General features: G+C 41.1%; 1 protein-coding gene and 1 long non-coding RNA gene across 3 annotated transcripts in view; both read right to left on the bottom strand.

Annotated features, from left to right (window-relative positions):
• LOC125222663 (dnaJ protein ERDJ3A) overlaps positions 1-4,015 on the bottom strand; it is a 5,805-nt gene extending 1,790 nt beyond the window's left edge. Inside the window, exons 1-7 of one of the 2 annotated variants that reach the window (XM_048125395.1) lie at positions 3,874-4,015; positions 3,369-3,424; positions 3,212-3,285; positions 2,500-3,017; positions 2,078-2,416; positions 1,655-1,990; positions 1,045-1,457 (exon numbers count right to left, since the gene is read on the bottom strand). In XM_048125395.1, coding sequence (XP_047981352.1) covers positions 1,170-1,457; positions 1,655-1,990; positions 2,078-2,416; positions 2,500-3,017; positions 3,212-3,285; positions 3,369-3,424; positions 3,874-3,960 — 1,698 coding nt within the window. In that variant the 5' untranslated portion in view covers positions 3,961-4,015 and the 3' untranslated portion in view covers positions 1,045-1,169. Of the gene's footprint in view, positions 1-1,044; positions 1,458-1,654; positions 1,991-2,077; positions 2,417-2,499; positions 3,018-3,211; positions 3,286-3,368; positions 3,425-3,873 lie in introns of those variants that run through there. The other variant, XM_048125396.1, reaches the window with a different exon arrangement.
• A 2,659-nt stretch (positions 4,016-6,674) lies between these two features.
• Positions 6,675-8,309, bottom strand: LOC125223841. The gene is made up of 2 exons (XR_007176791.1): positions 8,042-8,309; positions 6,675-7,892 (listed from the first exon to the last, which is right to left on the bottom strand). It is a non-coding gene; the product is annotated as an uncharacterized LOC125223841 (long non-coding RNA).
• Between the last annotated feature and the right edge of the window lie 15,581 nt (positions 8,310-23,890).

Genomic DNA, 23,890 nt, shown 5'->3' with positions numbered 1-23,890 from the left:
ATAGTCTGGAAATCTGGAGTCAGACGGCGACCGGCGACCGCCGCGAAGTTGTACGGCGACCGCCGGCGCCCGGCGGTCAGAGCTATGTGGCGGCCCGCCTCGGAAATTTACGCTAGGAGAAGAGTCTCGCCCGGCGACCGCCGGAGGACATGTGGCGGTCCGCCACCGAAGGGTCAGAGTCTCTGGACTCCAACGCGGCGACCGCCGGCCAAGGTGCGGCGGCCCGCCGGAGAAAGGCGGCGAATCCGACCAGCCCTAGATTTGCTCCAAGATTTACCAAATTTTGAAGATCTTTTCCTTCTATGATGAGGAATAATCTTCCCCTATAAATAGGACCTCAAGCTTCATCAAAAAGAGAGAGCTTCTACACACAACAAGAACACATTCATAGAGATCAAAAGCTAGAGTACTTCAATTGTGCAAGGAGTTGAAGAAGGATTTCAAGAACATCAAGAACGACAAGGATTCAACCTACGGGTTTTATTTGCTTTAGTTTTATGTTCAAATTGTTTTCCCTTCAATCTATGTTTTTAGTTTATTCAATCATGTGTAACTAAACTCATAGGATTCTAGGGATGTGTTAGTAGCAACTTTGGTTATACAATTCCGTTTTCTATTTAATATCCGTTTTGTTTTTACTTTGTTTCTTCCCTAAGTTAATCATGATGCTTCATAATTGAGTGACACAATTATGTATGATTCAATACAACTTGCTTCATAACTGTGACAGAGTTCTAGCGAGTTAGATCCACTTAGTAGACACTACAGTTAGCTTCCTTTAAAACGGCACTGTTAATTGAGAGTGAGGACTTTTCAAGGGTCTTAGGAGCTTTTTGGAGTTACGTGTTAGGATTGACAACCCTAATGTTAGTAATCAACGTTTGTATCGCATGAGCATAAGCTAGGTGACTCGTCCTTTCAAAGTATTAACTGTGCTAGGGTATTGTAGTTTGGAATTTGTATAACCATAAAGCGAAAGCACATCCCTGGAATTCCCCTTATCTCTATACTTTTCTCTCCGTGATTTGCTTGTTTTTAGTTGTTTACTAAAACTTCTGCATACCGAACTTTTTTAACTTTTTTAGCCATACTTCACTACTCTATCAATGAGAGCTAAGGTATAATATACATGGTTTTGATACTCAACCAATTTTCCATAATTTCAGATATTATTTTAGTGTAGGCTTCTGTCTTGCCTTGGAGAACTGTATGTCTCCGTTCAGTACAGAGCTTACGAAGCTCTCTACTGCTTCTTCGGTTATTTCCCCGTGAGATGCGGCATAGGTGCCTCGCTTTGGTTTGTAGGCCAACAGGAGCTTATCCGATGACTTGAACCCTGATTTGTCGAGGGCGTTTAAGAAAGATTGCTGCTTTGAAGCATTCAAGAGAGCGTATGAGACTGAGTCCCTCGGGCCAGATGTTGGTCTTTGTCGTCTAGAAAAAGATTTTTGGGAAACCTATGCAAGAAACCAAATGTTTGGTCAGACTCAGACCTCAAGAAGACTGAATTCATAAACGTGTAAGTTCTATGTTGCTGCAAAGGTGCATCGACAATGAAGCCAGCAATCAAATGAAGGCTGTAATTTGGTTATTAATGGAAAGTTAAGACTGCTCAAATCTATGTATAAATGTAACAGGAAACTAAGGAACTTACAGATTGCAAGATTTTTTGCAACTTGTTCCGCGTTGTCGATGACTTGAAAACACCAATCAAGCAGACTGGAACTTTATCACCACAGATGTTATCAAAATTTGAAGTGGTAAGCAATGGTACGCCTGATTCAGTAGCATCTTTTTGGACAGAAGCCTTGTTATTCTTTTTCTCGAAATTTTCAAGCAAGCCACTAAGCTCTTGAACGGCAGATTTCAGGTCCTTTACAGATATACCGGACTTGAGAATTACTTTCTCCCCATTCGAGAGCCAACCAACAATGGCAGGAAGTGAATCGATGCCCAATTCTCTCACAGACCGGTCTGAGGCATCACGAACCTGTGATTCGCAAAACCAACATCATTAAACCATTTCAGAGACACAGAGTAACAAGTTTTCGTCCATATTTTATAGTAGTTAAAGTACCTCAGCATCGTAGAACAAGAAACGTTTGTGATATATGCCACTTAATGTTCGCCAAATAATGGGAGTGCTCTTCTTAGAAGACAGAAGTAACACTTTGGGTAATCTCCCGCCTTCAGATGCGGCGTCAAATCTATCCAAGTTGATCTGCTTTGAGAATCTGGGCAAATAGTCTTGACAAAAACTTTTGAGGGATCTTACGTCCAAGTCACCACTATACTCCACCAAAGAAGCCTTTTCACCAGATGCATACGAGTAGACAATAATTTTAGGTTCTCTGCTGTTGTATAAACCAAGCTCCTTGCACAAGGATGTCTCAGATCCACAATTTATACTTCCAACCTGCACAAGAGAACCCATAAAACTTGAGCACACTTGAAGTACTTAACTACAAGACCTAGTGCAGTAGAGAAATGCCCAAATACCTTCATTGCTCCCTGAAGTGGGGTGACAACTTGCTCTATAACAGATTCATATATTTGGATCTCCTGCATATTGGATGAGTAAACTAATAAGAGCCATGTCATCCCCTTATCAACTATTTCTTTCCTGTAGAACTGGGAGTTCACAGATGGTATGTTCTTCGAGGATTGTCTATTCCCCTGCTTTGACCTGCCTGAGCCGCTAAAGCCACCAAACTGACTGCCTCCTCCCATACCACCACCAAAAAAGTTAGAAAACATATCACCCATGTCAAAACCACCCCCTGAACCAGGACCTCCAAACGAGAATGAAAATGATTTTGAGCCTCCTTCTTGTCCTCCCATATTCTGCCATTCCCCTGGTCTAAAATTGAACCCACTTTGTCCTGGTCCACCACTAGTGAAATAGGAATACCCTCCCTGCTGTCCAGGGTCTCCAGCATCAAATCCCGGGCTACCTTTCTCATCCCCGTAGAGATCATAATTCTTTCTTTTCTCTTCGTCGGATAAAATGTCATATGCTGAACACAAGTGAAGAAGCATCAGGATGTAAGGCCATAACTCAAAACACAAGAGAAATTAAGCATACATGAAAGAAAGGAAGGCCAGATTTCCCACAGGAACTCCTACTTGAAGAAAATACATGAACCCACTGCCCAAAACCCAACAGCAGAACAGCTTAAAAAGCCCCAAATCAAAGACATGTGAATTGTACCATTATTGATCTCTGCAAATTTTTCTTGGGCTCCCTTATTCTTGTTTTTGTCAGGATGATACTGCAGAGATAACCTGCAAAGCACATGCATGAAAAATTTGTCAAGGAATATTTACCAATGCATAACCCTAATTCCATCTGAATCTTGCAAACATACTTGTGAAAGGCTTTTTGAATTTCACGATTACTCGCATTTCTATCAACCCCAAGAACCTGGCAAAAGAATCATTGGTAAGAAGCTAAATAGAAAGATATAGAATTAAATAATAAAGCTGTAAACAATGCTTGAGCTGAACATAAAGGATGGAAATTCCCTAGTAGTATAAAATATAACAATCTTTCTACACAATTGAGATTTCAGTGTGTTAAACTGTGGCTCATCTTTCCTCTTCTTTCCCCTGATTCTATTCTGAACGCCAATCAATACTTGGCACAAAATACATTGTGTAAACTACAAAAGGAAAAAAAAATAAACTGAACGCTAAAATGACAGAAGTTTACTTGCCATGATTCCTACAGCACCCAATTCCCCAACATACATTTAAGCAACTCATCAAACAAAGCGATCATTATAAATATCTTTTACATTAGACACTTAAACTCGTCCTAAAAAGTTTAGCCCTAAATCACCTATGCCGTTGGTGGTGGAGTGCATGCGTTACCTTATACGGATCGTTTTTCTTCGATTCTACGCAGAGGAGAAACACAATCCCGGCAGCAATCAGCGCTAATGCGAATCGGCTCTTCATGTTTTGGTCCTCAAAATTTGCAACAACGAGAGTTTGCAGCTGGTAAAAAAAATTCAAAATTTCGGAGCTTTATTGGAGGATGGGGCCAGAATTAATAGGTTGGGAGAGGGGTGGGGAAAATTCCAGAGTGTTCGGCTTCTCCGCTGACGTGGCATTTGCTGAATACCTCCACGAGCTCTCAGCCAATAGAATTCAATACAATCGGAAAGGATGACATCAGATGATGAATAACTCTATTTACTGGAATGCAAATGCGATTGCAATTACATCCGATAAACAAATAATTAATGATTCTAATGGTATTTTCATTTTGATACTCGATTTTGGATTTTAAATATTAGATTTTTAAAGTTTTTTGTATTTTTTATATTAATTTTTTGGATTTTTATATATTTTTATGCAATTTTAAATTTTTAGGTCAGATCAAATTTCATAATTTTTCGGATCACTATTTTTTTTTTGTCTTTTCTGTTTGATTGTCAAACCCAAATCAAATCTAAAAATTTTCCTAAAAATTTTTATTGAATCAAACTGAAATCCAAATAAAGCCTAATCAAAAAATCTGTAATCGTATAATACCAATATCTAAAAAATTGAAAATTCTAAAAATTAAAAATCAAATATCATGATGTGCTATATATATTTCAACATATAAATTATTTTAGACACTCTCTGTCCCATAGAAATAGACCATTTGATATAAGCACGGATTTTAATGCATAATTGGTTTAGTAAGAGAAAATGAGAAAAAGTAATTGAATGGTTTAGTAAGAGCATCTCCAATAGCGGCTAGCCGGTGAAGCGGCCAGCCGCGAATCGGCGAAGAAATCGGCCAGCCAACGCGATTTGAGGGCGCTGGCCGATGCGCTGACCGCCATTGTGGCGTGCCGATCGGCCAGCGCCCAATTTTCTTCTTTTTTTAAAATTTTTGAAAACCTATATATACGCGATTTTAGTTTCGTTTTCATTTGCACCACATGTTTTAACGAGTTTTCTCTCTCTCTAAATTTTTGTACAAGAGCAATATCGAGCGATGGACAACAACAACGAGTCTAGTCCGGCGACGAGCGGATCTCAAACTCCCACGATACCCGTGGGATCTGGATGGGGCCGATGGGCGGGCAGATGGGCCCAGGGTTGAATGTCCCTTGGCAACATTTGATGGGGATGATGGCGGGAGCGCAGGGGGGGATGTCGGGCGGGGGGCAGGCCAGCAACGGGCAGGCAACGCCGGGGTGGGGAGGTATGCCCCAGATGCAGCAGCAAGAGATGATGGGGATGATGCCGGTATGGCAGGGAGGGATGCAGCCCGGTATGCATCCCGGATGCAGGGGTCACCCGGGGGACACGGTCTATCATCCATCTCTTGATTTTTTGACGGCTTCGTCTCACACGTCGACCCAAGTGGAGACGCAGTTCACTGGCGATGACCTTTTGTCATTGCATGAGATGAGGATCGATCTCGGGGAGCCGGACACTCCCGTTCCAGCGGGTCGGGGTGCGCCGAAGAAGAAGAAGAAGACCAAGGGGAAGGGCAAGGTGGTCGGCGAGTCGTCGCAGCCCGCTGTTCACGACACCCCCACGCGGAGGAAGTGGACGGAGAATGAGTACGTCGGCGTGGGCAAAGCATGGTTGTCGATTTGCGACGATCCGCTGGTTGCGAACAACCAGCGGATCGTCAACATGTGGGCTAAGATTAGGAGCAGACTACAGGAGGAACTGCCCGCACAGAAAGGACTACAGCGGGGAGGAGTGCCGTAAGGGTTGGGAACGCATCAGGGCCGCGGTCGGCCGATTTTCGGGGTTGTACACCAACGCCCTTCGCATGTTGACTAGTGGGCAGACTGAGGAGGACCCCCGAAGGATAGCGGAGAGTCGGTTCCCCTTGCCGGGGACTTATAAGGAGTTCACCTTTCCTCGGGAATGCTATCGGATTCTGAAGGACTCCGAAAAGTTTCGGGCGAGGTGCGACGCCGGGTGGCCGAAGAAGCAGAGGCGAACTATTCCGGCGATTACGGCGGCAGCAGCTAGCGGATCCCACGACCTTCCCCCTGATGGCCGAGGATTTTCCGTCCCCTCCATCCTTTGCTCGTCGCTCTCGCCCGGGTTGGCCAAAATCGGGTGCAACGGGCAACGAGGGGATCCTCCCTATCGCCCCAGGAGGTCATCTCGGCACCCCCCCACGCGCGTACACCTTATTCTTGCGTGCAAAAACGGAGGAACAGATGTACAGGGTCTTCCAAGAGTGGAAGGCCGCAACTGACCCACGGAGAAGAGGTTTCTCCACTCGATGCTCGAGAACATGCAGGTGGATTTGGATGCCATGAGGGCACTGGTGGGGGGCTTAGTCCCGGACTCAGATACCCCGGGTGGCGGCGGAGAGGACGGCGAGGACGGCGGCGGCGACGACGAGGAGTAGAGAGCGGCGGAGCTCGTGTGTGGAAGCCCCTTTTTTTTATAAAAAATCATGTATTTTTTTATCTATGTACCTTTTTTTTTAATGAAATGAATGAATTTTCTCGTATATGTCTCGTAAATTTAATTCCGTAATTTAATCGTAAATTTTATTTCATAAATGTAGTTGTTTTTGAATTAATTTTATTGCGGCTAGCCTATGGCTAGCCTATTTGCTTAAAATGATAATGTAGCAGGTGGATTTTTAGTGCTAATGACGTGGCAGGGAGAGAGAGTGGCTAGCCTATTGCTATTGGAGATGCTCAAAGACGTTTAAAAGTTTTACTAAATACGGTATAAAAATCTATGAGTTCTTTTAACACAAGTTCAAAAAGATTTTTTTTAAAAGCCCTACGCTATTACAATTTGAATATCGAGAATACAACAAAAAGAGGAGACGTGCCCCAAGTCTCGGCAGGTGTGCACATCCCGGACCGGACAGCCGTAAAGGCGTCGAGCCGATGGTCGGTGCCGACATCGAGCCGGGCGCCGAGCTCGCCTCATCTCTACCTTCGTTTCGTGCTTATATCGATTGCAACATCTCACACTTCCAGAACCTACAAAAGATAGATAAATATTAGTCACATTACCATCACATCATTCAAATCAAGACAAGATGTTTGACATAATTCGCATCACAAGCACGTTTCCCAACGACGCTGCAGGTTTCCCAAATGACGGTTGTACTTGTTAGCCGTCATTTTAGATGACGAGATATAAGATTCTTTCCAAAAATGATAGTGTGAATGATGGGTGTGACAACTTACCCCTTTTGGTAAGAAGTCATTAACTCTTGGACAACACTTTGCTTTCATAAATTATGGGATTATCCATGTAAAATCATGCACCCTCTTTGCCTATAAATACTCCACACCTCCATTCATCTTTCTTTTGTTCATCCATACAAAATCTTTAACACATTCATTTTTTTATCAAACAAGAGAGCAAGTAAGACTCAAATAGTGAGTTACTAGTGAGTTCAAGCAGAAGATGGAAAGGATAGTAAAAGGAACAAGAGGATGAAGCTCTCTCTCACCCATTACTCATTACCCATTTACTATACTCTTCATCAAAGGTAAATGCTCTTGAAACCAATCTTTATTCATAGCTTATTCATACTATCATTTTGCCAAGCATGCTCAACATAGTATCATGAACTTAGGTATCTCAACGCATTTTCTAGTGCAATAACTAAGCATGCGAAAATTTAGAGAAAAGCAAGCTCAAGCTCAAATCCTCAAAACTAAATCAAGTAGATCATGATCTTGCAATAACCATAAAAGCAATAATCATAATCGGGCATGAAGCATAAATGAGGGCTTAGCTTTTAAGAGTGCATCGATGAGCACCGAGCTACCGAAGGGAGCCGCTGCTGCGGTCGGCTGCCATACACTCCGTTGTTGCTACCCTCACGCATTCGCGCCCCCTGCTCTCAAAGACGCTGCACGTACACCGCTACTGCTCGAATAGAGCTTCTGCTGCAACAACCCGAAAACAATGGGCTCACACGAACCCCACAACGTGACCGGAAATAGAAAATAGTGAGAGGGGAGAGAAAGATTTGAGTATGGGTGTGTTTGAAAAAAATTTAATTGTTGATAAATTAAAATAGAGTGAGAGGACCTACCCCTTTTGGAGGAGATGACCGGCAACGGTGGACGGGCGACGCTGCCAAGGCTGCACGCCGGCAGCCGAAAGTCGTGGCCAAGAGAGGGAGGTCGGGCGGCGGTAGAAAGAAAAGAGAGAGAATTAGACGGAGGAAGAGAGAGAACCGAGAGGGAGATAGGGAGTGACTAGCGTCCAACATCACTCACCGGCGACGCCATTGCCGGCCAAGAGGAGTGAGACCGAGAGAAAGAGAGAGAGGCGTGAGAGTTGAGGATGTAAGGGGAGCCTCTTTCTCAAAATTTTGAAAATGTGTTGAATTAAATTAGGTTTCTCTTTTAATTTTGGGTATTGGGCTCCCTCTTTAAGCCAAGTTTGTTTTAGCGAGCTCTTTTTGTTTTTTACGAAGAAAGGAGAAATTTAGGCCCTCATTAATTATATCTCTGGGATCTAAGTGAGGAATGGACCTTTTATTTAATTTCCTCTAAATTTAATTAGAGAGCCGCAAGCTTTGACTGAACGGATTTCCTTTTAATAAACCTTGAACGTAGGATGCACATCCCCATTAGGATAATTGCATATCATACTTTTTATGAATGTTCTTTAACTAATTAGCACGTAATATTCTTTCAAAAGGAATTCTTTTAGGAGTTTAATTTATTGAAGTGGATCTTTGCTTAGAGATATTTTTTTTTGGAAGCATCGAGGTATGTTTTCTTACTTATGCATTAATGTGGCTTGTGAATTATGTTTCAAGTCTATTTTTTTACGGTGATAATGATGTTGCGTGTAGGCTTATATATCCTACATTATTATGTGGATGACATTATCAAATCTATCTATACATATATAAAAGGGGAGTTTTGGAAAAATTAACAAAAATGCCATTCTAATTATATTTAAATGCATATAATAACTTTTAATAACTGTATAATTAAGATAATATTTAGTTACAAGAATATAAAAGACCAAAAGTCTCCACTTGATGTATTAAACGTATGCATAGTTATTTTAGCTATTACTCCTAGAACTAAAAGGCTCCAATGGAACATAAATATAAAATGCATTATTATTATTTAAGGTATTAGAGATAAAAGACTCCAATTAAGCATTATTATTATTTAATGTATTAGAGATAAACGGCTCCAATTAAATATGAATATAGAAAGCCATTAGTTACAAGAATATAGAAAGCCATAAGGCTCCGATTGAACATGAAACGTGTGATTATTGTTTGAGGAATTAGAGCTAAAACTTTTAATTTGCACCCATCCAAACTGATTTAGCTCTGTATAAATAAATGGATGCACCACTAAAATGGAGAGACAAGCGCAGGAAGATAAAGAAAAAACATTAATGGGAATTCTAAAGTGAGAAGCGGCAGCTGGAAACAACCATGTTCGCCCATCACTTGACCGTCGTTTTTTTTTTATATTTTGTTTCTTATTATGGGTTTTAGTTGTCCTTAATTTATTTGTATGCACACTCAACATATATTACTGGTTTATTGACACATGTACTAGCATTATATGTGGATGAATGCTCTACTTATTTAATAAAAAATTTTAAAAAATGGATTCAAATGTATATATTTTACTCTTATTAAGACAATTCTTTAGTTACCGATTTACAGCCAAACTTGTGGTAACAAAACCTCTATTAACAGTAAGGATTATCAAGTAGGCCGACCCATTGTATGATATCGATTACAAATCTAAAACTCTCAAAAATAGAATAAGTGATCAACAAAGTAAAAAGCCAAAGAGAGTGATATCACTAATATATTTGTTAAGTTACATTTTATCATTTTGCTTAGGTGACAAGGTGGAAATCCGCATCATTATTTCATAGATTCTCTCAATTATTTCACTTGGTAAAAAATGTATGAATTCAACCCTTCAAAAAGGTATACATGAATTCAAGAATCAATCGAAGTAGTGTTGAATTTTTAAAAATTATTCGTGGGTCAATTAAAGATAGATTTTGGTTACGAGTGTATAATTTTGGTTATTCAAGAATCCATTTACTAGAATATCACAGCTCGGCTCCGAACGAGGTTTAAGTTGTGAATTCCGTGATACATAAATCTGTGTTTTTATTTTTATAAAAATTTAAGACTGCATTGATTTGGATGGAGGTTTATGATTTAGGTTTCAGGGTTTGGGTTTTTAATATATATGGTCACTATATTGCAATGAAATGAAGCTAGACTAGGAAGTGTCTCACTGGTGCAATCTTAAATTATAGTTTTTGATAAACAATATCTTAAATTAATTTTACCATGTTAATTAATTTATAATCTCAAATCAATGTCTAAAAATACCTTAGTCCGTGCATAGCGCGGGGTGTGATACTGGTGCGATTAAAATCGCACTTTCATTTCTTTCAAATGATTGTCAATGCCATAAATATTTTTGTCAAGATGTTTATTTGTATGACTATACCAAAATGAATGAATGGAATCATTACAAACTCCAATAGGACTGAAAATCATATTCTAGTAGTATGCACAAAGGATTGGACAGTGTGTCATTGAGAGGTTGGCCGGTCAATGTGTCGTGGAAGGTGACCACCTTCCCGTCACTAAAGGAATGTACAAATATGACAAATTGATGGAAAGAACTTAGACTGCGGTCGAACTTTAAGCTCACAAAGAACTTAGTAAGTTCGGGTCTTTTAAGATAAAACCCATGAGTGTTACTGTGATGACATGACAATAAATCTTTAATGTATATGTGTATCTTTTGACAAAGTGTTCACTGAGTACTCTCGTACTCAGTCCTACATGTATTTCTAAATGTGCAGGTTGAGCCGTGGATGAAGTGGTGCTGAGTGATAATGGTGATTTCTGTATCTTTGTAGGACCCTCGAAGGCATATGTCTCCATACATATTGTCGCGTTCAAATCTTCTTTCGCTGTGCTTTTTTATCCGTGTCTTGTGATAGAAATTTTTTATGAGAACTATGATAGTAATATGAAGTACTACTTGTTAATAAACTCTTTTTCGAGTATGTATGACCATGCAAATCCCTTGAGAATCCTAATAACTTTTGTAATGAAATCGATGTTTGGTTGATGATTGTTTTTTTACCTTTTTTATTATTTTCTTATTATTCCTCACCATTGTCATGACTTCCGAGCTTTGTTTTCCTTAACAAAGTGCGGCCGTGACAAGACTTGTAGTTGTTTTATAGTGTAATAAAAAGTGCATAAATAAATGGATACTAGAATTTCATAATAACTCATACTTATTTGTTGGGCCTATGAATTGTCAAAAACCATTCTTCATTTTTCTTTTTTAGAGACATTCTTTAATATTTTATACTTCCTCCGTCCATGAAAAAATGTCTCATTTTGCTATTTCGAAGTGTCCACAATTTGAAGTCTTGCCTATTTTTTTTTTTCCATTTTAGGTGTGTGGATCTCACTACTTAACTAAATCACACTCATATTCTTTTATTAAACCAATATATAGTAATGGGCACTGGGGCTGGCAATTTTTGGTACGACACGATAACACGACACGAATCTGCACGAAATTAATGGGTATGTGTCAAAGCTTATTGGGTTCGTGTCCTTATCGTGTCGACACGATAAGGACACGAAAACTTCGTGTCGTGTTCGTGTTACACGTTAAGAAATAATATTAATATATTATAATATTATTATTATTTTATTTATTTTGAAATTTTAAAATTTAATATTTAATTTAAAATTTAATATTAGAAATAATATTTATATATTATAATATTATTATTATAGTGTCGTTATTGTGTCGTGTCATATATGTGTTGTTATCGTGTCGTGTTGACCCGAAGTGGTTCGTGTTGTTAATGGGTCCATGTCGTGTTCGTGTCTGAGGGTAGCGGGTCGTGTTCGTATTCAGTTTTCTTAGCGGGTCGTGTTCGTCTTCGTTGTTATCGTGTCGTGTCGTTATCGTGTCGACACGATAACGACACAACACACACGATTTGCCACCCCTAATGGGCACATTCCACTAACCCATTTCAAACAATTTCTTAAAACCCGTGTCGAGTCAAAATGAGACTATAAATGGCGAACACAGAGAGTGCTACTTCATTTATCATGAATAAATAAATTGAGCATAACAAAATACAAATCAAATCAAGTAAGTTTATTAGTGTAATTTTATTACTAACTCGTTGATCACCTTGAAATTATGCAATCACAATCACAAGTGTTTTGAAATGTGTTTATCACTCCCTCTCAAAATGCAAAAGGTAAAGAATATATGATCTCGGATCATGCATCACGCAAAATTTAATCATAAGCTTGCTTTAAATCTACTTTCTCATCTACTTATTGTGATTAAGCATAAAAAATTTAAAGAGTCTTTATATTTTGTTATAATGTAGACTATTTGATATGCGGAGAACATTTAGCTAAAAGGTTACTAAAATCTCAAAGCAAAGATAAAACTAACTTCTACATCTTCATTTAGCACCCATCAACACTTCAATTCTACACTAGACTTTTGTCTAGTGTACATCCCATTTTTCCCACTTTTCTTGATTTTCTCTTTTTTTTTCTCTCTCTTCTTTCTCTTTTTTTTTCCTTTTCTTGTGTGCCTTTTTTTCTTTTATGCATATTTAATTTTACTATTTATCTTTAACCACGCATTTTTACAATTCAACACACTATTTTTCAGTACTTTTATCTTTTATCTCTCTAACTCTATTCTATAAAATATAAATAAAATTTCTAGAGTTCTCCATTATTTTAGATTCCAAAAAAAAAGCTTAAAGATTCAAAATGGATAGCTATGATAAAAGGAAATTTATTTAGAGTAATATATTTTCTAGGTCTATAAAGTGGAGTGGTTAAGAAGGATGGCCTAACGACTTCTTTTATCCACTTAAATACTATGTCGACTAGATGACCAAAAAGAAGTTCTAGAAACAAATACATGTGTGCAAATAAATCACACTTGAAAGAATTTAAGGCTCAAATCTCACAAGGTATAGGCATGATTCAATACAAACAATCAATTCTCTAATCATGCTACTTTTTACTAAACTATCAAATCAAGCATTAAATTAAGCATAAATAAAGGTAGAAGATCTTTTCATCCTAAGTAACTTATTCTAATTTGTCCTAAACATACATATTTCTAAAATCTTCATATGCGCACGACAAGATCTATTCTTCCGGTTTATTGACTAAACTAAACATATAAAAACAATTAAATCCTAATCTCATGGTCCACCATGCATCCCCCTAAACTTATTTAAAACTATGTTAAAAATAAATTTGAAAAGTCGGTAGGAACATGAGAACACTAAGAAGAAGTAAAGATACCTTAAAACATCGCGTAGCTCGAAAATGAGCTGTTGGGCCAACTCGGCGGGCCGTTGAATTGGGTTCGGCGGTCACCCAGCTTGTGTCAGGCTTGACAGAGCAATTCCAATGGGCCGCTGAATAGTGTCTGATCCTCTAGAATGTTTTCGGCGGACCACTGAGATGAACTCAACAGATTAGTGACTGCTTCCAGTGCATGCGATACTCAATAAAACACAACACAAACAAAGTAAAACAAAGCTAAAACATGAAAACAAAAAAAATAATAGATACCAATGTTGGGTTATGTTCCAACAAACAGTTATTTTATATCTTTAGCTTGACGTTCTTGAAGTTCATTCAGTTAGAGTTGGTGGGAGGTCTAAAGGAACTTTTTGTTAGAGTTTGTATACTAGAAATCACCTTTCGAGTGATTGAATATTGTTAAAACTCTTATTTTATTTTCCAAAAGAATAAACCGATTATTTTTGTCATAATGTTGTTATGTTTTACATTTAATGGATGTTTATTACATGTTTAAATGTATAAGTAACTTAATAAAGTCTAAGTTTTTGTTTTAGTAGACCGGTTGTGGGCGTCGTTCACTTTAAGGTAACACGGTCAGTTCTGAACAAAGAAAAAGAAGAATTTCACAACCTAGATAGGCTTAGACTACCTATCGTGGAAGGTTGCAATGTCAGTCCGATTATTTCTAAGCCTTACTGAAATAAGATGACGTTGGTGTGGTATAGCACTGAATTGGATCTAACAGCGAGACATGTCTTTATGCTATCTACTGAAAGACGAGGTCTCGTAAATTATTGTTTCTTAATCAATGTACGTTAGCATTGAGCATAAGTATTGATTATGCACTACTTTGACTTACCAAATGGTGCGGGTTTTTCGCAACCCAATAAGCCTGGTATATTAGGTAGCGGTGATTAATATCTAGCGGTGCTAGGATTGCTATTATGTTGAATCGTGCGCGAGGTGAGTCTCGTTTGATAACATCCTCAAGAGAAGCTTGAAATAAGGTTTTATTATTCGGAACCTAGCTAGTTGGAGTTTAATTACTCTATGAATAATAAATAAGATTTTCTTGATGAGTCCTCTCTTGGAATGAATAAGATATTAATTAATTAAGTCCATAACTGACAATAATTAATTAATGGATGTTTTTATCTTAAGCGCGAGAAATAATATCAAGCAATGGAAACTCGGAGTACTTATAATTTTGGATTTGGATGGGGAGTGCAATATTACTTCTGTAGTGGTTGCTCGTAATATTCCAATTATAAGCTTATATTAAATTGAGTTTAATTTAATTAGTAAAAAACTAATTGGAGGAGTTGATAACGCTAATTTCATGCATCGGTTATATGTGAAAAGCGTTACAATTTGTTGGGTCTAACATGTTTCCTAAGCCAGGTGTGTGATAAAATCGCTAGATCGAGGGAATGCTGAAGGAAACGGTCTAGCAAAGGAATGAAGTGAAGTGAGCAGAATTCAAAGGAAAAGAAGGCGTGACGGAGGGAGTCAGTAGCTGAGGGCAACAAAGTCTATCTATACCTCGCTGGGCCCCACTCCAACGCCTATATATAGAAGAGCATGCAACGCACAAATCATCACTTTTTCACTCTCTTTTAGCTCACACACATAACACACACTTGGGAATGGGAGATCTGGGTTAGTTCGGGTTGAAAAGTCTCAGTTGCAACACCGTCCGCGTGTGGACGAAGATACAATCTCTTTTAATTCCAGTTGTTTTGCACTTTTGCGGTCGAACTTCACTTTCGGGAGTCGACTTGGCTGTTGATGTTACTTGTTATCTTTTCGCTTCTGTTGGTTTGCGTTTAGTTGTGATATTTCAAGTTGATTTACGTAGATCTTGCTGCTGAGAGTTTATTTTAACAAGTTTTATGTCGATCTCTGTTTTATTTTGATGTTGTGGTACTCGATCTGGGAATTTGGTGATAGATCTGTGGTTTGTTGACTGATTGGAGGTTGTTGTTTAAATCTGAAGTGATGAAGTGTTTCTGTTGGGTGGAGTTTGTGTCGGACGCTTGGATCCGGAGTGGATTTAGCGTCTGAGGTTGGATCCGAAGTGAGAAAAGGAAGTTGTTGGATGGATTTGAGTTTTCTGCTTGTTTCCTGTTTTACTTCGTCTAGCATCTGTAGATCCGTTTAGTTCTTCGTTGTTATGCATCAATTTGATTTAGATTTAGTTTGCTCTGCTCTGATTTCGTTCATGTTGTTTTTCTTATGAGTTTTTACGCAATTTGGTTGAAGAAGATGATGTCGCTGTTAGTTAGTATCCGAGTTAGTTATTCTGCCAGCTTTTCGTCCGTACCTTGCTTTTTCAGTCATGGTCCCCACAGTCAGTTTGTTTCCTAGGTCTAGGTAATTAGAGTAGTTTTCTTAGATCTGGTAATTGAGCAGTTAATTTTCTTTGCAACGTTCTCTTGTTATTTCGCCTAAGTCTAGCTATTAGCGTAGTAGTTTTAAAATTCCCAAGTCAAGTTTAATTTGTTTTCCTCAACCCAAGAAAAATGCGTGGCAGCAGCCAACACCAAAAACAAGTCCAAATCCTTGAACATGATTATTACGCATCCTTCTCTGTGGGATCGATCCCTACTTCCCTATACTAGGTTTAGTAAAGTGGTTGAGGGTTTTTGAAAGAGTGCTCTGTGTGTCCGACGACCAGGATTTCCTACGACCAACGAGTTCCTAGACCGCGTGATCTAGTGGATTTGCTGGACCAAGGGAACCTGTTTATTTCCTTCTGTGCGCACCGTGAACACAAAATCGTACTTTCAGGAGTCCATACCCAAAACCTTCCATAGATCCCTGTCTGGGCCCAATATGTGACTTATTATAAATAGGAGAATAAAGGAGACAGAAAATACACTTAATTTTCCATCAAAATTTTCGTCCCCCTCTCTCTCTCTAGTAGAGGACGATTTTTCCTCTTCTTCGAGGGATTGGTTTTCCGTCTTCTTTATTTAAGTCCTAGTATACTTTGGTGAGATCAGCCCACCCTGATATCAGTTTACAGTCCGGGAACCAGACAGAAGATCCGTGGTTTAGTACTAAAGATCTTCACGTGGAGAAGACGCTAGCTATCTTCGATTCTTTAAAGAATCATCAAGGTAAAATAGCTAAACCGTAGAAAAACATGTTTTAGGTTTTAATTAATTTAAAGCATGATTTATTTGAGTTATGAGCATGATACATGTGATAAAAGCGACCCAACGAGGCAACAGAGGAGGACTACCGTCTTCGAGCAATCCCGTTTGCTCTCAAAGGGGAGGCGAACACTTGGCTGCTAAGGCTCTCACCGGACTCGATCAACACGTGGAAGGATTTTAAACTAGAGTTTCTGGATTACTTTTTTCCATCCAACAAGATGAATGCCTTGAAGAAGGAGATTCAGGAGTGCAAGCAAGAATACGATGAGTCTCTGAGTTCTTATTGGTCCCGTTTCAAGGGGCTGCTGGATGCTTGTCCGAACCACAGGATGATAGAAGCGGAGACTTACTATCTGTTCTACGAAGGTGCAAACCCTGAATCAAAGGACTTGATGAACTCCTCGAGCGGGGGAAATTTTACCAAGAATAAAGCAAGTGAAGCTCGGGAAACCTTGGGAAGGCTGATCGAGGCGAAGAAGGCCTATGATAACCCGCGAAGCATATTGAGGAGAGGATCAGCCAATGCAGTGATGGAACAAGAAGACAAGAAGGTGGAAGATAGGATCGATAAACTGGAAAAGGCCTTGCTAAATGCAATTGAGAAATACAATCCGCATGCTCCAGTGGAAATTGAGAAACCCCCTGGTCAGGAGGAAAGGCAACTTCAACCGTACTACAGTCAGCCCTGCGAAGGGGAGTGTCAAGCTCAGGCAAATTCGATGGGAAGTTGGAATCCCGACGGAAGTTGGAACCAAGGAAGACAGAGGGACGCTCCATGGAGGACTCACCCAAACTTTAGATGGACTGACCATGATCAAGGCCAGCCACCCCCACTTCAGCTCACGAATTATGCACACCCTCCGGAGAGGCAGTCCAACTGGTCAGGGAAAGGTCAAGAGGGGCAATTGCAGCTGGGGTACAGGAATCAGGACCATACTAATTGGGGAAATAGGAATCAGAACAATCCAGGGAGCTCCTATGTGCCACCTCATCAGAGGAATAACCAAGGGAACTACCAGAATTCCCAACCAAATCATCAAGGGAATCAAGGGTCTGGTAGCCAGTACAACAACCATCAGGGAAATCAAGGGTCTAACAACCAATACAACAATCATCAAGGTAACTATCGTCAGAATCAAGGTCAAGGACCGAATTCTGGTCAATTCAACTCCAGACCACAGAGGAGTTTGGATGACATGGTCCACGATCTAGTGAATTCACAGCAGTTCATGCAGAGTAACCTACACTCCAACAATGACGTGGTGCACAAGTTACAAGATGCTCAGTCTGAACATAAAGCCGCCATGGATATGATGGCAAAGCAACTGTCCCAGATTGCAGTCTCCTTGAATGAGATGCGAGGAAATGAAGGGAAACTTCCCGCCACCGTCAAACCGCCAGACCGAGCAAACATTAGTCAAATCACCTTGAGATCTGGGCGGGGTTATGAAGGGCCAACGTTGGAAATTGATGAGGAAGTGCCCATGCAGGCTAGTGAAGGAAAACAGAGTCAGCTGCATCAAGAGGAAAGCGCTAGACCCAGGGAAATCCTTATTCAGGAAGACCTCCAGAAGGGAGATTTAGGGGGATCCCTACCTCGACCAAGGGACCCGTTCTTCCTAGACCCCGAACCTGAAGAAGTGAGTAAGGAAGGAAACAGTGGAGTTGATGGAACCCAGGTTGGGACTTCCACCAATGCAGTAAAGCGACCAAAGCCATTTCCATACCGCGGGGAAGCGAAGAAGAAAAAGGATGATACAGAGGATCTCATGGAGATTTTTAGCAAGTTGGAGATCAACCTGCCATTCTTGCAAGCCTTAAAAATGCCTGCCTTCAGCAAGTTCATCAAAGAGTTCATTGCAGGGAAGACTAAGCCAGATGGGAAGATTGTGATCGGGGAGAATGTGTCTGCTGTGATACAAAAGAGAAGGATGCCCTCAAAATGCACCGACCCAGGTATGTTCACATTACCCATCTCTCTAGGGGATATCAAGGTCGAGCATGCTATGTGTGATCTAGGGGCGTCAATAAATGTTTTACCGCTTTCGATCTATAAGAAGTTGACTGGGGTGAGAATGGTTGCTACCAAGGTAGTGATCCAGTTAGCAGATAGAACTTGCATCTGCCCTGAAGGAGTGTTGGAAAATGTTATAGTCAAAGTGCATGATTTTCTATATCCTGCTGATTTTTATGTGATCAAGATGAATGATAATGAGTCTGCTGAGTCCAGTGGGGTACTTTTAGGGAGACCATTTTTGCGTACCGCTAAGACCATTATCGATGTCTTTGATGGAACAATTTGCTTGGACTATAACGGGGAAAAGTATACCTTTAGCATAGATGAGGGGATGAAAAGGCCTTTAGATGTTGAGAATCTCTATGCTATTGATGTTATTAACCCTTTAGTCCAAGAGTATCTTGAGACGGAATTGATACAGGAACAAATCGACAACTCGGAGTTGAGTCATTCGATTGACAGAGAAGTTGTAGGATGGTGTGCAGCAATGAACACAGCGGAATTGACAGATGAAGAACTCACGGAGGCCATTATGGAATTCTGCAGAAGTCCTGAGTCAGCCAAATCTAAGGGATTAGCTCACGTGGCTAGTCTGGAAAAATCTCCTGGGTCTGGGAAGGAGGCATCACCAGAAATTGCGGACAAAAATCCCTTGCCCCAGGAGACGAATGGAACAAGAAAGGAGCTGAAGACACTTCCACCAGGCCTCAAGTACGCTTACTTGGAGGAGGATGAGACATTTCCGGTAATAGTCAACAGCAACCTGACCAAGGAGCAAGAGAAGGAGTTATTGGAAGTCATCAAAAGAAACAAGAAAGCAATAGGATGGACTCTCTCAGATTTGGTGGGAATAAGTCCGGATCTTTGTATGCACCACATTCGTTTAGAAGAAGGTGCGAAGGCTCATCGAGATGCACAACGGAAACTGAACCCGAACATGCGAGAGGAGGTCCTAAAGGAGGTGTTAAAATTGCTTGCTCTAGGGATTATCTACTCCATTCCTGACAGTGAGTGGGTCAGTCCTGTCCATATGGTACCAAAAAAATCTGGAATACAGGTTGTTAAGAATGAAAAGAATGAGTTGGTACCCACCAGACTAGTGACAGGATGGAGGATGTGCATCGACTACAGGAAGTTGAACGAAGCCACAAAGAAGGATCATTTTCCCCTACCTTTCATTGATCAGATGCTGGAAAGACTGGCTGGCAAACAGTACTTTTGTTTCCTTGATGGATACAGCGGCTATTTCCAAATCTACGTTAATCCAGAGGACCAAGGGAAAACCACATTCACGTGCCCCTTTGGTACCTATGCATACCGAAGAATGCCGTTTGGATTGTGTAATGCACCGGGAACTTTCCAACGGTGTATGATGAGCATTTTCTCGGATCTGTTGGAAGTATGCATTGAGATATTCATGGACGATTTCACCGTATATGGGAACTCATTTGATACTTGTTTAGCCAGCCTTGATCTAGTGTTACAGAGATGCCAAGAGAAGCATTTAGTGTTGAATTTCGAGAAATGCCATTTCATGGTGACTGAAGGCATTGTCCTGGGTCACGTGGTTTCTGAGAGAGGTATTCAAGTAGACAAAGCAAAGGTGGATGTGATATCAAAATTACCATACCCTACGAACCAAAAAGAGGTGAGAGGCTTCCTAGGCCATGCAGGGTTCTATAGGAGGTTTATCAAGGATTTTGCAAAAATCGCGCAACCACTCACTCGGTTGTTACATAATGATGTGGAATTCGTCTTTGACGAAGGATGCGAAAGGGCGTTCCAGTTGCTTAAGGACAGGTTAGTATCAGCACCAATTATCAGGGCACCAGACTGGAGCCATCCTTTCGAGATAATGTGTGATGCGAGCGATTTTGCTGTGGGAGCTGTCCTAGGACAGAAAATTGATGGAAAAAGCTATGTGATCTTCTATGCTTCCAAGACGCTGAATCAGGCTCAGAAAAATTATGACACCACGGAGAAGGAAATGTTGGCGGTCGTATACTCGTTTGAAAAATTTCGACCCTATCTCCTTGGGTCGAGGGTTATAGTCTTCACGGATCACGTGGCGATTAAGTACTTGCTGGCTAAGAAAGAGTCTAAGCCGAGATTAATCCGTTGGGTGTTACTCTTGCAGGAGTTTGATTGGGAAGTAAGAGACAAAAGAGGAACGGAGAATAGAGTAGCTGATCACTTGAGCAGAATACATCAGGGGGAAACAGAAGAGGCCATACCCGATGCCTTCCCCGAGGAGCATTTGTACCTTCTGGAGAAATTTCCTAGACCACCTAACTGGGAAGCAGTTTTGGCTCTGACCGGTCTAGGGGAATCGGATAAGGGGAAGCGCACACTAAATGCAGAACCGTGGTTTGCTGATTTAGCCAACTACTTGGTCACGGGAGAGATGCCAAGTTCAGACGAAGTTTCCCGGGCCCAGAGGATGAAAATTAGGAGTGAAGCTAAATATTACTTTTGGGACGACCCTTACCTGTGGAAAATGTGCTCAGATCAAGTGATTAGACGCTGCATTCCCGAATGGGAACAAAGAGATGTGTTAATTCATTGCCACACCTTAGCATGTGGAGGTCACTTTGGACCAAGGAAGACAGCGAGGAAAGTCTTGGACAGCGGTTTTTATTGGCCGACGCTAAATAGGGATGCCTTTGATTTCTGCCAATGTTGCGAGAGGTGCCAGCAGACGGGGGGAATTTCAAGGAGAGACGAGATGCCTCAGGTCCCGGTGATCGTGTGCGAAATTTTTGATGTGTGGGGAATGGACTTTATGGGACCGTTCCCATCGTCTTGTGGGAACACGTATATATTGGTTGCAGTGGACTATGTGTCTAAGTGGATAGAAGCTAAGCCAATATTTTTGGAAGCCTGGAGGAAGGGGTCAAGGAGGGAAAAAGATATTTTGAAATTCAAAATCTGGCCGATATTTATGGAAGTTGTACGGTTGCTTACATCATGCTTGCAACCGCACCATCTTTTCATCAGAAAAGCAACCGTCGTCTCTCTCTATCCAATAATCCCAAATCGACGAAATCTGATTTACTCTCCCTTCTCTCTACTTTCATTGTCTCTCTCTAAAATAGAAACCCTAGCCCAAATTCAGTCCAGTTTTTTTTGCCCGATTTCAGATCTGCAGTGATGGATTCGACCCAACTCACCGGAAGTTCACAAGCACGATGTACGACCCAACCCTGTGGGCAGAATTGACGCAGAAATTGGGGAGCGTCGAGAAAGCAAAAGAAGTGTATGCCTTGTTCGCCGCTAGCCTGATGCCGTCAGCGCCGGTCATACCACCACTGACGATTCCGGCCGATTCGGCTGCACAACCGGCGGATATTCGTGAAGAAAGGTCCCCTGCACAACCGGCATTTCAAGTCCCGAGCGTCCCTTTGTCTTCCTTGGTTCCAACTTCCGTCGGGATTCCAATTTCCCATCGAATTTTCCTGAGCTTGACACTCCCCTTCGCAGGGCTGACTGTAGTACGGTTGAAGTTGCCTTTCCTCCTGACCAGGGGGTTTCTCAATTTCCACTGGAGCATGCGGATTGTATTTCTCAATTGCATTTAGCAAGGCCTTTTCCAGTTTATCGGTCCTATCTTCCACCTTCTTGTCTTCTTGTTCCATCACTGCATTGGCTGATCCCCTAATCAATATGCTTCGCGGGTTATCATAGGCCTTCTTCGCCTCGATCAGCCTTCCCAAGGTTTCCCGAGCTTCACTTGCCTTATTCTTGGTAAAATTTCCCCCGCTCGAGGAGTTCATCAAGTCCTTTGATTTAGGGTTTGCATCTTCGTAGAACAGATAGTAAGTCTCCGCTTCTATCATCATGTGGTTCGTACAAGCATCCAGCAGCCCCTTGAAACAAGAACTGAAATTTCGCTGGTATTCTTGTTTTTGCGATCCTGAATCTCGCTGCTTCAAGGCATTCGTCTTGTCAGATGGAAAAAGGTAATCCAGAAAACTCTACAGTTTAAAATCCTTCCCACGTGTTGACGAGGTCCTAGTGAAGAGCCTTAGTAGCTCAAGTGTTCGCCTCTCCCCTTTGAGAGCAAAACGTGATTGCTCGAAGACGGTAGTCTTCCTCTCGTTGCCTCGTTGGGTCGCTTTTGAATTGCTTTGCGCAGTTTCGACCGAACTCGTTCAAAAATTCATGTAGGGAATTCGTTCCTACGCCCAGAAAGTGGATAGAACTTCCGAGTACATTCGGGTCTTGATATCGATCGACCTCCGTCGTGGGTTCGAGACTATAGCATGAGCGGGTTCACCATCAAGATGTGCGGCGAGCGACCCTATTTCCGGATCGTGGTCTACTAGATGAGCCATATTCTAGTCTTCCTCCTCCTCGGTCTCGGAATGCTGCAGTTACGGCTGACGACTCGGGTTCTCCTCTCTGCTGACGCAATTCCACTCTTTTTCACTCTCTGACTCGAACGGGAAATGGATCCTCCCATCCTCAACTCCGGGATTTGGTGGTGATGGTAGATATAGCATTCCTTGACTCGCCACCAGGCTATTGGCCACTCCACGACCCGGCGAGGCTTACTTGACTTCCAGGAATGGAAACCCGTGTTCATAAAGCTGACAAGGAGAAAGAAAATAACAAAAATTAAAATATTTACACCGAGATCCTTAAACGAAATAACAATAAACGCTATCCTTCCCTTGCTAACTACCATTGGTAAAGTATCTCTTCTCGCGCTACGTGTGCAATGCACAAATAAACAGTTCCCCGGTCCAAGAAATCCACTAGATCACGCTGGCCTAGAACCTCGGCAATGTAAGAAATCCCGGTCGTCTGGGACACACGTAGCACTTCTTTCAAAAACCTCAACCACTTTACTAAACCTAGTATAGGGAAGTAGGGATCGATCCCACAGAGAAGGATGCGTAATAATCGTGTTCAAGGATTTGGACTTGTTTTTGGTGTTGGCTGCTGCCACGCATTTTTCTTGGGTTGAGGAAAACAAATTAAACTTGACTCGGGAATCTTAAAACTCCTACGCTAATAGCTAGATCTAGGCGAAATAACAAGAGAACGTTGCGAGAAAATTAACCGCTCAATTACCAGATCTAAGAAAACTACTCTAATTACCTAGACCTAGGAAACAAACTGACTGTGGGGACCATGACTGAAAAAGCAGGGTACGGACGAAAAGCTGGCAGAATAACTAACTCGGGTACTAACTAACAGCGACATAATCTTCTTCAACCAAATTGCGTAAAAAAAAACTCATAAGAAAAACAACATGAACGAAATCAGAGCAGAGCAAAATAAATCTAAATCAAATTGATGCATAACAACGAAGAACTGAACGGATCTACAGATGCTAGACGAAGTAAAACAGGAAACAAGCAG

This window comes from Salvia hispanica, chromosome 4 (assembly GCF_023119035.1).
Source record: "Salvia hispanica cultivar TCC Black 2014 chromosome 4, UniMelb_Shisp_WGS_1.0, whole genome shotgun sequence".
NCBI classification, from domain to species: Eukaryota; Viridiplantae; Streptophyta; class Magnoliopsida; order Lamiales; family Lamiaceae; genus Salvia; species Salvia hispanica.
The sequence above is the reverse complement of the archived record's forward strand: the minus strand, read 5'-3'. Positions and strand labels throughout refer to the sequence as shown.